The sequence below is a fragment of the Tupaia chinensis genome, unplaced genomic scaffold, assembly GCF_000334495.1.
Source record: "Tupaia chinensis unplaced genomic scaffold, TupChi_1.0 Scaffold000066_1, whole genome shotgun sequence".
NCBI lineage: Eukaryota > Metazoa > Chordata > Mammalia > Scandentia > Tupaiidae > Tupaia > Tupaia belangeri.
This window is the reverse complement of record NW_006159525.1, coordinates 7,615,851-7,630,361: the sequence shown is the minus strand read 5'-3', so window position 1 is coordinate 7,630,361 and position 14,511 is coordinate 7,615,851. Positions and strand designations below refer to the sequence as shown.

Here is a 14,511-nt window from a genome sequence, read left to right as displayed (position 1 = left end):
GGGGGGGGGCTGGGGAGGGAGTGATCCTTAGAGTCACTACAAAGGTAATCCGGACAACAGCTCCCCAAGCTATGCCTTATCCTAGGCAGTTGTAAACAAGGAGAATGTTAAGTCATCAGTATCAAATCACTGATCTTTTGCTCTCAGCCACTGAGGTAAAGAAAGAGAAGCCACTCTATGGTGCCTGGCCTTGAAACTCACATTATGAATGCTAATTAAGTGCTTTTAAAGGAAACCGTTAAGACTGTGTTTGGGGTACAAAAGGGAAATACCTATGTATCTCTTCTACCTTATGTTTATAGCTATATTATGCCTACTTATTTCCCTTAAAGAAGATTTTGTGAGTTCAACATACTTAAAAACAAATATTGTGAGAAAAACTTATTCACAGTGAGAGATCATTATTTTCGGTCTTGTAAGAAAAAAAAAATATAATAAAAAGACTGAAGATACTTGGACCATAGCCACTGTGACAAGGACTTCATTAAACTGACATTTCACTGTTTTACTATTTGCTTATACAGAAGTCTAAGGTACACAATTGTGTATAATCAAGAAGCTTTCCCTCAGTATCTTGACCAACACCTACTGGAGACTACTACAGAGATAAAAATATGTGCAACAGTAAACACTAGTTCCTATAAGATATTCAAACATTATTAGATAACTTACTGGAGAAGAAAAAAATACATGAAGGAATCTCTTTAATCTGATCTCTCTGCTCACGGCATCCTTTTCACTTTTAGATGTCAAATAAAGCAACAGCTGCTTTACAAATCCACTATGCTGTATTTCAAATGATGAAACATCCGACTCTGAGACTATGCTACGGATTTCTACAAGGCACTCAGCTCCACCGTCCACCTGAAAGACATGGAAACAGTAATTCTATATCAATTTCAGCAGCTCTTACAGATTGTACAACTTCCCCAAATGGAAATGAACACATTCTCAATGCCTTTAAAAAAAGAGGGCAAGGGGGAGAGTGAAGCATTCTTAATGAATTCTTGAAAAAATTATTTTTTACATGCACACATACACCCATATACACCCAATACAATTTAAAAAATAAAAGAGTAAAAACTTAAGAATAAGGGGCTATTAACACCAGAAGGAAAAGGAAAAAAAAAAAAAAAAGATGCAAGGTATAGTTTTAAATGTTAAATTAATACATTTAAAACTCAATGAAACAGACAATTTCTTGGAAAATATATACTATGAAAATTCCTAAAGGTATATAAAAAATGTTAAAAGAAAAAACACCGTAATAATCAGATGAGACATAAAAGGCTTATTATTAAATCTATACTCTCCTCCAGTTACTATGAGACATCAGGTGGACAGGGAGTCAGGAAAGACTTACCCACTCTGACACCTGCTGTGAAAGAAGACTTAGAAAAAATAAAGTTCTGATCTCTTCACTTAAAAAAAGAAAAATCACAAAAAATGTGAAAGAGAGACAGTCAAAAAGAAGATTTCTAGTGCATTCAGTGATAAAATGATGAACCATGACAAGGTTAAGTAAAAGAAATGCCAGCTCTGAAAGCGCATTTGGTGAGAAAGTGGATAGATGCCCACTAAGTCCATGGAAAGTCAGTTACCAGGTAAAGGAGCTGTGAGACTAAAGAGATGCTCAAAAGACAAGGAAGGCCAAACACGACACGTGGACACGGTACCTGGAGGTTGAGTTGTTCGGTTGCAGCACAAAGTCTCTGAAGTACATTCAGCGCAGGGTTGCTTCCATCCATCTTCTCAGAACTGAAATAACGCTCTACAAACTTATGTGCCTGCTCCTTAATCCAACCTTTAATTTTTTCTCTACAAAGAGGAAAAAAGAAGCTATTAAAACCTCAGTACATACAGAGCTTAGTTAAAACTTTTGATCAAAGGCAAATAGGTGTTATATTTAAATCCTTTTGGCGTACAGATTAATACATTCAGATTCCACATTAACCAAATTAACTTTCATTTTGAAAATGAGCTAAGATGTACCTAGAGAATTGTTCAGTTACTTAAAATACATTTCAGGTCATTACATGAATAGTAAACAAAACATTCTCATTTCTTGAATGTAACAGTTTCCTAAGTATTCACATAAATGCAATTTCACATGATTGATTTCTATTAACGGTATACATATCTGCATTGTTTCTACATTGTCCCTTATAGTGAGAGCTGAAGAATTACTGATCAGGAATATGCACTTAACACATAAGCTTTGACAAATGAAGATCCAGCTATTTAAACTACAAATGCTGATGGTTTCAAATATAAATTTGGTTAATTATTCTTATTAGCTGGAGTTGAGACAATCAACTAAAGCAAAAAAAATGTTTATTTTCCAAGTGACATTTGATATTTTAAATTTCTTATCTGTGAAGGATGTAATGCATATTAATAATGTTATATCCAGAGCAAAACAAACAAGCAAACAAAACAATCCCCAAGGAGTTTAAAAGTTATAAAACTATGTGACACTGTTCAGTTGATACAGTTCCAATTTCTTAAAAACAAAGTGTAAAAAAAAAGGCTCTCCTCTAAAATCCTTCAGTTCCACTGTGATGGGTAGAGAACTTTGATCATAAAAACATGAGCAGGATCTTGCCACTCTGGAAAGGAATCCCATGGGAATACGTTCCCCAGTCTAGCCCACACACCTCCGAGTACGCCAGCCACAAGCTCACTGTGATGAGCGGCTGGCTGGAGGCTGGGGTTGACTGCAGCTGGGAGTGCAATCTGTCTCTCATTCACCCTCACAAGAAATCAATACATATATTTAAAAACCTGTGTGAGTGTAGAAAGAAAATGTCAGTTTTTCCTTATCCAGAACAAAACAGAGGAACAGGTTCCATGGGGAACATAACTTGTTTGGTTTGAACATGGAACTCCCAGATAGAGATGTCCAAAGGAGTTTTAAACCTAGCTGTGGTGGCGTACAGATATAGCACCAGCAGTGTGGGACACTGGAAGTTACAATGGGAGGCCCAGGGTTGGTTCCCAAACCAACCCAAACACACCAGGTATGGCTGCACATGCCTATAATTCTAGGTAATTAGGAGGCTCACAATGCAGCAAGCCTCTGGCAAAAATACCTGTCTGTCTGCCCCTTCTCTCCCCCATAAAAGAGGGGCGGGGAAGGGAGAGGGATTTTAAAGTTTAAGACTTGAACTGAGGACAAAGGCAGATGTAAGATTCATAAACTGTGAAACTACCTAGTCCATGAGCTATGCCACTTCAGAGAACAAATTAATGTTCCGCACCCATTTATCGCCACCATACAATAAATGTGCTGACTAAAATAGTGGTTTTCTTTGACATGGAAACAAAAGAACATTAAGATCCCCCCACTTCACCTATTATTGGATATGGTGTCCTTTGAGGCAGCCCTGGCAAGCCCACTGACTCCCGCGGTTCGTGCTGGCTCGATGTTGTTGCTGTTGGACTGTGCGCTTAACCTTCCCCAAGTTTTTGGATTCAAGCTTGCCAGGAAAGAAGACTTAGGTGACTGAGTAGTGGTGGGGCTTTTAGCTATGAAAAGAAAAGAGAACTGCAGTGAAATCATTTTAGCATAAATGATGAAAAACAACTGAATTTTCAGATTCAGTTTGGTATTTTCTTTTTGAGAGTTTTTTTGCTATAGGGCGCATGCGCTCGCCACAAAGAGACAGAGAGACAGAAAGTGAGAAATCCCCCTGGCCATGCCACAATCCCTTCTCCTCCATTCTCTCTAGGGATCTTGGGCACGCATGCATGCATGCATGCCCGGTGTGAGTTTAAGCCACCAGGTTGGGGCTCGAACCGCAGTTGGCTACATAGGAGTCCAGAGACGCAACCATTACGCCATCTGCTGGTCCTTGGTATTTTTTTTGTAGAGTTTTGTTTTGTTTTGTTTTTTTGCCTTAGGGCACATGTGCTCACCAGAGAGAGAGAAAGACAGTAAGAGGAAAAGTGAAAAAAAATCACTCCCCAAGGGGAGGGCTATGCCACCATCCCTCCTCCTCCATTCTCCTCCCAGGATCTTTGGGCATGCATACACATGTGCCCAGTGTGGCACCCAGGGTGAGTTTCAAGTCACCAGGTCTGGGACTCAAACCACATTTGGCCATATGGGAGTCCAGTGACATAACCGTTATGCCATCTGCGAGTCCCCTATTTGCTTTAAAAGACTAACTGAAAGGACTAAAACTTCCAGGAAACCTCAATATACTTCAAGAGCCATAAGCAATTAAAAAAAAAATTTACTTACTTATTTATTAATTATTGGTATTATTATTTATTTTTAAATTTGACCAGAGGGAGACAGGGAGAAAGGGAACATGAGAAAGCAAGGCACCAGGTCTGGGACTCAAACTGCAGTCAGTCATGTGGGAGTCCAGTGCCTTAGTGCCTTACCCACCATGCCACCTACCTGCCCCAAGCCATCAACAATTTTAAGAAAGCACGTTTCTACAACTCCTACGCCTTCCCCTTTCCTCCCCACAGTTTCATCAGAGGAATTACCTTGATTGTCTACTTTGTCATCATCTCTTGGAGGTGAGTACTTTGGCCTTCTTGGCCCTCGTTTCGGCAGTCGTTTTCTCTTTAGAACATCACTTAGTCGACTATCACATGGAAAATATGGGATAAGTTTAGTAGTTATCAGTGATTTATATCATCATTCATTGACAAACCAAGCTAAAATAGCAGAAACAATGAATTAGAAAATACTGTCCTATACAAGGTACTTTTCATTTAGTAATTATTTATTTCTTGCTAATTGGATGCCAGTCATGTTCTAGAAGTGTACAGACACAGAAAATCATGAATTCAGAAAATAAATAGCTTTCAGGCTATAGTGAACTACTAAAAAGTAGCCAATAAAACATCTGATTAACCAACTTTGTGTTCAAATTTATTATAAAAGGTAGTACATGAAGTACATAAAACAATACAATACAATGAACCAAAATAAAAAACTATATAATCATTAACCACAAAAAGAATGTTAAATATGACTACCGTATTTCTTTCCTAACTTAAATGGTAACAAGTAAATATACTGTTCATATTATCAAAATTCTTTCCTAACTGCTTATAATATATGACCCAAAGTAATTTCATGGTATAATAAAAGCAGTAACATTCTGAATAAATGTATTGATAAATACTTTGGGTTTTTTTTTAACTTACATTTACAGATATAGATAGTGTGAATAACCTATATTAAACTAGAACCATACATGATACTGAACATCTGGTTTTTCTGAGAGATTTTTTTACTATAGGGTGCATGTGCTCACCGAAGAGACAGATAGAGAGATAGAGACAGAATGTGAGAAATCACCCCCTAGGGGGGATGGCCATGTCATAATCCCTTCTCCATTCTTCTCTCAGGATTTTGGGCATGCACGCACATGTGCCTGGTGTGAGTTTTAAGTCGCTAGGTCCAGGACTAGAACCACAGTCAACTATATGGGAGTCCAGCAATGTAACCATCATGCCATCTGCTGGTCCCAAATATCTGTTCTTAACAACACCAAAAACAGTTTGAAATAGCAATAGATTCCAACAACAAAGCTACATAAGATGGAAAACAGGGACCAGCAGTTAGCATAAAGGTTATGTCGCTGGACTCCCATGTAGTTGACTGTGGTTTGCGTCCCGGATCTGGTGGTTTAAAACTCACGCTGCGCGCGTGTGCATGCATGCCCAAGTTCCTGAGAGGAGAATGGAGGAGAAGGGATTGTGGCATGGCCATCCCCCTTGGGGGGATGATTTCTCGCTTTCTGTCTCTCTGTCTCTCTCTGTCTGTCTGGCAAGCGCACGTGCCCTATAGAGAAAACCTCTAAAAAAAAAATAAATAAAATAAAAATAAAAAGATGGAAAACATAAAAAATGTTCTAGTACAGGTGGTCTGTGGCCCAAATATAATCTGAAGAATTGGGAAAAAGTCTTCTAACACCTGACATTTCTATGGATTATACTTAACGTGTTCAAATATGTTTAATAGTAGAACAAACAAACATTCAGAGGATAAAGTTAAATATGACTGAACAATTTTTACCTTCAAAATTAAAGATGAGGGCCAGAAGGAGACCCAGAGGTAAAATGCAATGCTCTGAAAGCGTGGCCCACATAGGACAGTTTGGTTTCACGTCCAGAGACTTCCCTGACTATACCAGGCTGCATGCCCATGACCTGGGACTGGCTGAGGCTGAAGATGAATCATGACATCAGGACCCTTTTGGTGTCCCCCTCTCCAATAATCATGAGGTAAATCGGTAAATAAACTTTAAAAACACACTTAAATATTAACTTTTCATTTGGATATTGGGATATACAACCAGTTAAAACTCTCAAAGTCTTTTGTAAAAAAGGCTCTTCACTTTTTTTGCTATCACCAGTTACTAGAATCCATACCAACTCAATTCCTTAAAGTGGCTCAAAAATACCGCATTTGTCTGAGCTGCATCACAGCTTCCCGAGCACCCATGACATAGCAGGTATTTACGTTATACAGCAAAACTCTGCAGTAACTTGGCCTCACTACAGAAGCTCAGTGGTAGGAGTGGGGCTGGGGGGAATGGGGTGGGGAATGGCAAGGCTGGAAGAGAAAATGGCAGACAAATAAATACCACCTCAGAATTGGAAAGGTGGCAAGACCTCAGTATTCTCCAAGCCTAGACTCCTCAGACTGGGGTGGTAACAAAGGTACCACCTACAATCAATAGCTTCCTAAAATATTGGCCAGTGGGTCAGATCCCATCCTGACATAAATCTCAGAACTGCCAAAATTCACACTTAACTGGAGCAGACAGCTGCCACCAGGTGGCACCAAAAGCAGCTGGCCTCCAGTGGGTGGCCTGCACCTAACAGTGTTATTACCCTGCTCACGAGATTCAATTTATGCTGGCTATCACCGTGCTTTACCAAGACCTGCTACTTTCAGCTGCAAAGGAAGCAAACAAAGTACTGTACTGAGTATGTTCTGAATTTGAGAGCTGAACTTGATTCACCATATACCGCTCATACAGTATTATTGAGTGACATCAAAGAAATAAGAGTGCTTTGAGAGTGTGATTTGTTTCTAACAACTAAGTGAAAATCAACATGAAGTTTGGTAACATTATTAGTAGCATGGTATAACAAATTAAAAGCTGGGGAAAAAAAGATGATAAATAGGTAGCAGAAAATGTTGTGTAAGAGGTCAAAAAAGACCTCATGTTGCCAAGGCAGTATTTTATCAAAATAATAAGGTAGGAGGTATCTCACTACTCAACTTCAAAGTATACTACAAAGCTATAATAATTAAAACAATGGGGTACTGGCATAAATATAGATACAAGACCAATGGAACAGAATAGAGAATCCAGAAATAAACCCCAACTCACACAGTCAACTGTTCTTTGGTATAAGACAATGCAGTAGAGAATATAAAGTCTCTGTGGCAAATATTGGTGGGAGAGTTGGATATCCATCTGCGGAAAGATAACACTGGACCCTTGACTCTCACCATTAACTAGAATTAACTCAAAAATGGATCAAAGACTTAAATATTAAAGCCTCTAACCACAAAATTACTGGTAGGAAATGTAGAAACTTTGGAAGACATTGGAATAGGCAAAGGTTTCTTAACTAAGACCCCTAAAGCACAGGCAATAGTCCCTAAAATAAATAAGTGGGATTGCATCAATCTATTGGGTTGCTGGAAAAGTCATGACACATTTTTGTATAGAATGTGTCATGACTTTTCCAACAACCCAATAAAAAGCTTTCTCACAAAAGAGACTACAAAGTGAAAATACAACCCTCAGAATGGGAGAAAATATTTGCAAATTAGCCCTCAGATATGGGATTGATATCTAGAATATATAGGGAACTCATGTGGCTTGTCCATAAAAAAAAAAAAGGGACATCTGTTGGTTCTCCAAAAAAAAAAAAAAAAAAAGAAAAAAAATCCAATAAAAAATATGGGCAAACAAGTTGAGTAGACAACTCTCTAAGAAAGACGAATGGCCAAGAGCCATATGAAAAATTGTTCAAAGTCTCTCATTACAAGGAAAATGCAAATTAAAACTACAATGAGAAATCACTTAACCCCTGTTAGAATGGCTAGCATCAAAAAATAAATAAATAAATAAAGAACTTTTAAGTGTTGGCAAGGCTGTGGAGAAAAGAGAACTCTATTACACTGTCGGTAGGAAATTAGTCCAACCTCTCTGGAAAACAATATGGAGATTTTTCAATAATCTACAAATAGAACTTCCACATGACACAGCAACCCTACTTCTTGGTATCTACCTAAAGAATGAGAAAACACTCGATTGGAAAGACATATGCACATCCATGTTTACTGCAGCATTATTTATAGCCGCTAAAACACGGACCAAAACTGAGTCCAAAAACTGATGACTGAGTTGAAAAACTGTGGCATACACACACACACACACACACGGGAATATTACACAGCTATAAGAAACAAGGATATTCTATCATTCAATTTAAAATAGATGAATATACAGATACAATGTTGAGAGAAGTGAGTCAAACTTTAAAAGATACGCATCTGTATATCCCCACTCAATTATTACTGAGTGTCTGCACTTTATGGCAGAGGTTGAGAGATTTGAAGATGTGATGGTGGAGAGGACTGATGTGGATGCTAATGGCAGTACAGGGGGAAAGTAGTTGGTAGAGGGTGGGTGATGGATGGTGGTTTGAGACAAAGAAAAAAGAAAGATCATAAATGAGAAACTTTAGCTTGCAAGAGAAAATTGAAACCATTTTATTACATTGTCTGAAATAGTTCAAAATCTGTCATCAAAAGAACACTGTGCCTAAAAGAGAGGTCTGGCTAGGGTAAAAAATGTTTAAAATCTTTAGGGAAATGGTAGTTTTTCATTCATTTTTAAGCCATTATTATAATTACCACTTTTACTTTTGGTACATGTGAAACTGCAACTGAAATTTATTTTCTCAAAGTTTTAGTTTATTAAAAAAAGGCAAGAAAATTTTGTTTAAAATCTCCCATTTCTAATTAAAGATAAATGAGAAGTAATTATTTTTTTATTTTTTGCCCTCACAGTCTAATTTTCACCATATAAATATCCGGATACTCGAAGATGGTATGTATGCAGCAAAATAGTAAATAATAATAAGTGTATGGAATCAGAAATGTAGGCTCAAATCCTACATCTGAAAACAGATGTGTGACACTATGGTCGCTGCTATCTCTCATCCTCAGTTCCCATATGCGAATGGGAATAATATGTATCTTCTGTAGTTCCTAAGTACCACCCAGTATGAGTAAGTTCCCAATAAATGTTAAGTCTTCTTCCCAGTCTGATTAAACATCTAAAAGAATACGGACAGAAATAATATAAAACATATTCGCTCTCAAATATTTTACTCCTTTTTAAGTCTCAGTACCAAAGCAGAGATAAAGGCAGAGAGCACAAAAATCACAGCAAAACTTGTACTTACCCTTGAGGGCTCAGATCTAAAGAATCATCTCTGCTGTGCTGCAAGCTGGGTGATCCCAAGTCAGCTGTGGCATTGGTGGCAGCCGTGGCTGTGCCACTGCTGACGGACGTTGTGGAACCCAAGGATCCTGACCCATTCGTACACGCCTTTGGTGGACTTGTCAACAAAGACTCTGATTCTGCTAAGTGTTTTACTTGATGCATTACACCTTTACAATAACAACAGAGATGAAAGGAGTCAGTTTTCATCAGGAGTCAAGACTACCTCCCCACCTTCACAAAATCCTTAAAGGCTAGCAATGATATACAAAGAATGACTGTATAATAGTTGACAAATGGGAAAAAAATAATCAATTACAGAAATACAGTGCACCTAGTGGCGTGATAACCAGAAAGGTGGTAAAAGACCTAGAATCCTTGGTTAACATTAAGTACTCAAAGGAGACAGGGTAACAGAAGCATTGTTGCTTGAATGAATAAATGAATGAATGAATGAAAGGAGGGAGGGAGGGAAGAAGGGAGGGAGAGAAGAGAAGAGAAGAGAAGAGAAGAGAAGAGAAGAGAAAGATTCAGCTATTCAAGTGTAGCAAATGTCAGATCTTTGAAAGAATATAAGGAAAGCTAAACCACAACTTGTAAGGTGGGGGGTTCTTATCTGGACTAGGGTCACAGGAGGGTGTACGTGTATATAAATATGTATATATACACACATGAAGAATGTATCCAAGAACTATCAAATATATACAAAGACTTGTGTCTATCAGTCTGTGTAAACTATATGCAAATGTGCAAATAAAGGAATGTGAGTGATTATGTACACACTCACTATTTTAGGGGGAACAGTCCAGAGTTTCTAGTAAAATTTTTAAAGTTTATTTTTTATTTCCTCCATAAGTGAGAGATAAAGACAGAGTTAAGAGAAAATGTATGCCCAATAGATCCTTTATGCCATGATCCATCCCCAGCCTCAGCCATCCCTATCACAGGCACATGGGTGCCCAGCATGTTGAGGGAGGTCTCTGAACATGAAGCCAGGACCTTCCCATGTGAGTCAGCCTTACAGCACGTTGCATTACCACTGTGCCATCACCATTGTCTGACCACCTTCCATAGATTTAAAAGGAAAAAAGCAGGCCAGGCCCCAGTGGCACAAGTAGTAATGAAGTGCTCCAAGAGGTTAGGGCTACATAGAAAGCTCAAGTTCAGAGCCTGGACCAAACAGAACAGGGTAAACATGTGGTGAAGTGTATCTGGGATCAGACTGATTGGGAAGATCACAAAGGCATGCCCTGTTAAAAGGACCTCTAATTCTCTCTCATTATTAAAAAAAGAAAGGCTAGGGACCAGCAGTTAGCGTAATGGCTATGTTGCTGGACTCCCATGTAGCCAGCCGACTGTAGTTTGAGTTCCGGACCCGGTGGCTTAAAGTCATGCTGGGCGCATGTATGTGCGTTCCCAAAATCCCAAGAGGAGACTGGAGGAGAAGGGACTGTGGTGTGGCCATCCCCCCTCCAGGGGTGATTTCTCGCTTTCTGTCTCTCTGGCGAGTGCATGTGCCCTACAGCAAAAACCTCTCCAAAAAAAGAAAGGTTATAAAAAGGATGTCAGACTGACTTGAAGCATCAAGTATTTGCTTTATAAACTCTACTTGCTATAATTATAGGCCAGATTGTGCTAGGTACCAAGGACGTGGCCACAGGCAAGACAAGGCACTCAGAGGACTTAGTGTCTGGGGAAAGAAACATTTACAAGAAATTACAATCAAGAGTATACTCCAGGGCCAGCAGGTGGTGTGGTGGTTAAGGCACTGGATCCCACATGGCTGACACTGCAATCTGAGTACTAGAGTGCCTTGTGGTGTGGTCACCTCCCCTTGAGGGATGTCTCCCTTGTCCTCTCTCTCTGTCTCTCTGATGAGCACATGCAGTTTATGACAAAAAAAAAAAAAACTAGAAAGAGTGAGATGATTATGAAAGAAACACAGTGCAGCTGGACCATACAGCTGAAAGATCTAACTGAAGTTAGAAGGCAGGCAAATTCTTCAAGAAGTGATATTTAAGCTGAAACCTAAAAGAACAGCAGGACATCACTCTAACCACATGTAAAACAGCAGAATCAATTAAGACGCTGATGTCATCTTCATAATGGAACATAAATATCTTGGAGTGGGAGATTTAAAGATGACATAGTTGATCCATCAATGTGGGAGGGAAAATCACTTTGAAAACAAAAAAGCCTGACTCCAATACACTTTTGAAGTAGAAAGGCAAAACAGCTAAAATGAAACAGAAAATACTGATAGTACACCAAAAATACAGAATGAAAACATAAGATAATCCGAAGTTTAAAGTAAGAACGCATACCAAATATATGTATAAGCCCAGAGAATATCTACTGGCAATATCTATCTGACTCGTCAATAACAGTTATCTTTGGGAAACGGAGGAATTTTGCTTCACATCCGATATACCCATGTTGTTGGGTTTACTTTTTTAACGTTCTATTAACTGAGACAAAACTACATTTATTATTATTATGATTTTATGTCAGAGAATACATGCATGACAGAGAGAAAGAAACAAGGAGAAAGAAGAGAAAGCACCATCCAATAAGGCCCGGTCATGTCGCCAGCCCTATTTTTTCTTTGTTCTTAGATCCATGTGCAAGGGGCACAACCACCCATCCTCAAAAAAAAACAAAAAACACAAAAAAAAACACCCTCGATAAAAAAAAAAAAAAAAAAAAAAAAAGCCTAGTGATGAAGGAATTTTTGTTTCCACCATTTCCCCATTCTGTCAGGATCCTGGGCATGTATGCACATGCCCAGAGTGTTTTCCACTGGACTAAGAATAGAACCATGGCTGGCAATGTGAAATCCAGTTCCCTTTGTACTGCACTTAAGCACTGTTTAGGGGATAGACCTAACAAAACTCATTTTAAACGGTGAAAAGCTCTTCTCAATTTGTTCAATACTATTATATTGGAGGGTCTATTATGTCCCAAGTTAAAAGATAAGGATGCAGAATAAGGAAAAAAATGATCAAAAGATTAGGAAATACATCTTAAGAAGAAAGAATTAAGATAGTACGTAAAATAGAGGAGATAGGGAACCAGCAGTTAGCGTAATGGCTATGTCGCTGGACTCCCACGTAGTCGACCGCGGTTCGTGTCCCGGACCCAGTGGCTTAAAACTCACGCCGGGCGCGTGTGCGTGCATGCCCAAGATCCCGAGAGGAGAATGGAGGAGAAGGGATTGCGGTGTGACCATCCCCCCTGGGGGGTGATTTCTCGCTTTCTGTTTCTATGTCTCTCTCTGTCTGTCTGGCGAGCGCACGCGCCCTACAGTGAAAATCTCTCCAAAAAAAAAAAAGAGGACATAAAGCTCAAGATTACTTAGGGGAAAACACAATTATTTTCCATACCCCCACTAGAACTTAGTATTTTAAAAGATTAAAGAGCCATGAAGAGATTTCTGTTAAGAATTTCTTGATCAAATGGTAATATCTCGACATAGTTAAAAAGACTGAAAGACCTGAAGGAGGCATACAATTTCATCTTTGAGGTCTCTGAGTATATCTCCTAGGTTGATTTAGATACTCAAATGCCTCAAAATGAGGAATCAGACAAACTGTATTCTGCAAAATTGTTCCAAGCCTTAAAACAGTTCATTATCTACAGAATAAAAAATTTACACGTTCCCTTGACCTTAAAACTATTATGATCTATTGATATGATTACTGGGAAAGAAATATAACATCTTGCTTTTCGAAAAGAGTTTTTTATTTTATTTGTTAATATTATTATTATTTTTTTTTAAATTGACCAGACAGAGACAGAGAACAAGGAGGGAAAGGGACAGTGAGAAAGTAAACCACCAGGTCTGGGACTCAAACTGCGGGGGGCCATGTGGGAATCCAGCTCCTTGACCACCATGCCACCTGCTGGCCCCAACATCTTACTTTTTGAAGGAATGTTATTGGGTGGCCATATACTACCTAAATTTTAAAAAGTTCTTAATAGTTTCTGATTTGAAGCATTAAAAAAATTGGAACCTAGTAAATAGTCAACTGATAGTGACCCTCACAGAACCTATTAAACAGATATATGAAAGACACACTGCATTTGAGTTATCAATAAGTAGTGTCTTATATTTACAGAACTCATGAGGCTGGCCCTGTAGCCTAGAGGTTAAGGAAGCTGGATCTAGATGGCCGATGGTGTTCTGAATCCTGACCCTGGGAGCTTAAACAACAGGCCAGGCAAATGTGTGTGTATGGACCTAAAATCCCAGTAAGATGGAGAAATGGAAGACAGGGGATTATGATATGACTACACCTTACTGGGGGGTGCTTTCTCCTCCACCTTTCCCCCATACTGATAGGTGCTCATGCACTATGGCAATTAAAAGGGGGGGGATAATAATTTCTGTCCTGTTTGTTAAAATTATGTTTCTAGTAAAGTACCATTTACACTAAATGACTGACCATTATGTTTTTATTATCATGAATGACATTACCTTCTCTTCTGAAGTAAACACTAAAAATATCAGGTAACTTCTGCATTAAGATTTCTGCCATTTGAAGTGCTCCAACTACTATCTTCAGGTCTTGGCTTGATAGCATGGAAGCAATGTGACTAAAAAAAGAAAGCATTTTTATATAAAACTTTGCCTGAATTTGATAATTATTTTTGGCCAAACTACTTTAAATTAGAAACCACTCCGTTAAAACAGAAATTTCTTAAATGTTCAACCTTTATGCTTATTTTATTCTTTATTAAGCTAAATGTAACTATGAACAGACCCATAAGGGCTCACAATACTCCAAACTGTTTCCTGCGTATCTTTTCTGTATCGTTACTTTAGAGATTTCTGAAATTTGTAATAGAGACTTGAATTTCTAAAATGCTTTTGAGTATTTTCTTGAACACACCTTGAAACAGCATGATTTTTCAGAACATCCTTCAGAAGTTCGGCATCCGCAAAATAAATTATCCTAAGAATTGCTCTAAGGCACTTATGTCTGACCGCAGGTTCTGCTGAAGAACTATA

At 38.5% G+C, this 14,511-nt stretch overlaps 1 protein-coding gene across 17 annotated transcripts in view; it reads right to left on the bottom strand.

Moving 5' to 3' along the window:
* TRIP12 (thyroid hormone receptor interactor 12) overlaps positions 1 to 14,511 on the bottom strand; it is a 219,288-nt gene that overhangs the window by 44,847 nt on the left and 159,930 nt on the right. For all 17 annotated transcript variants that reach the window (XM_006141920.3, XM_014582397.2, XM_014582405.2 and 14 more), the window contains 7 exons: positions 14,393 to 14,511; positions 13,978 to 14,096; positions 9,463 to 9,670; positions 4,501 to 4,601; positions 3,354 to 3,528; positions 1,677 to 1,818; positions 673 to 864 (listed from right to left, as the gene is read on the bottom strand). In XM_006141920.3, coding sequence (XP_006141982.1) covers positions 673 to 864; positions 1,677 to 1,818; positions 3,354 to 3,528; positions 4,501 to 4,601; positions 9,463 to 9,670; positions 13,978 to 14,096; positions 14,393 to 14,511 — 1,056 coding nt within the window. The remainder of the gene's footprint in view (positions 1 to 672; positions 865 to 1,676; positions 1,819 to 3,353; positions 3,529 to 4,500; positions 4,602 to 9,462; positions 9,671 to 13,977; positions 14,097 to 14,392) is intronic.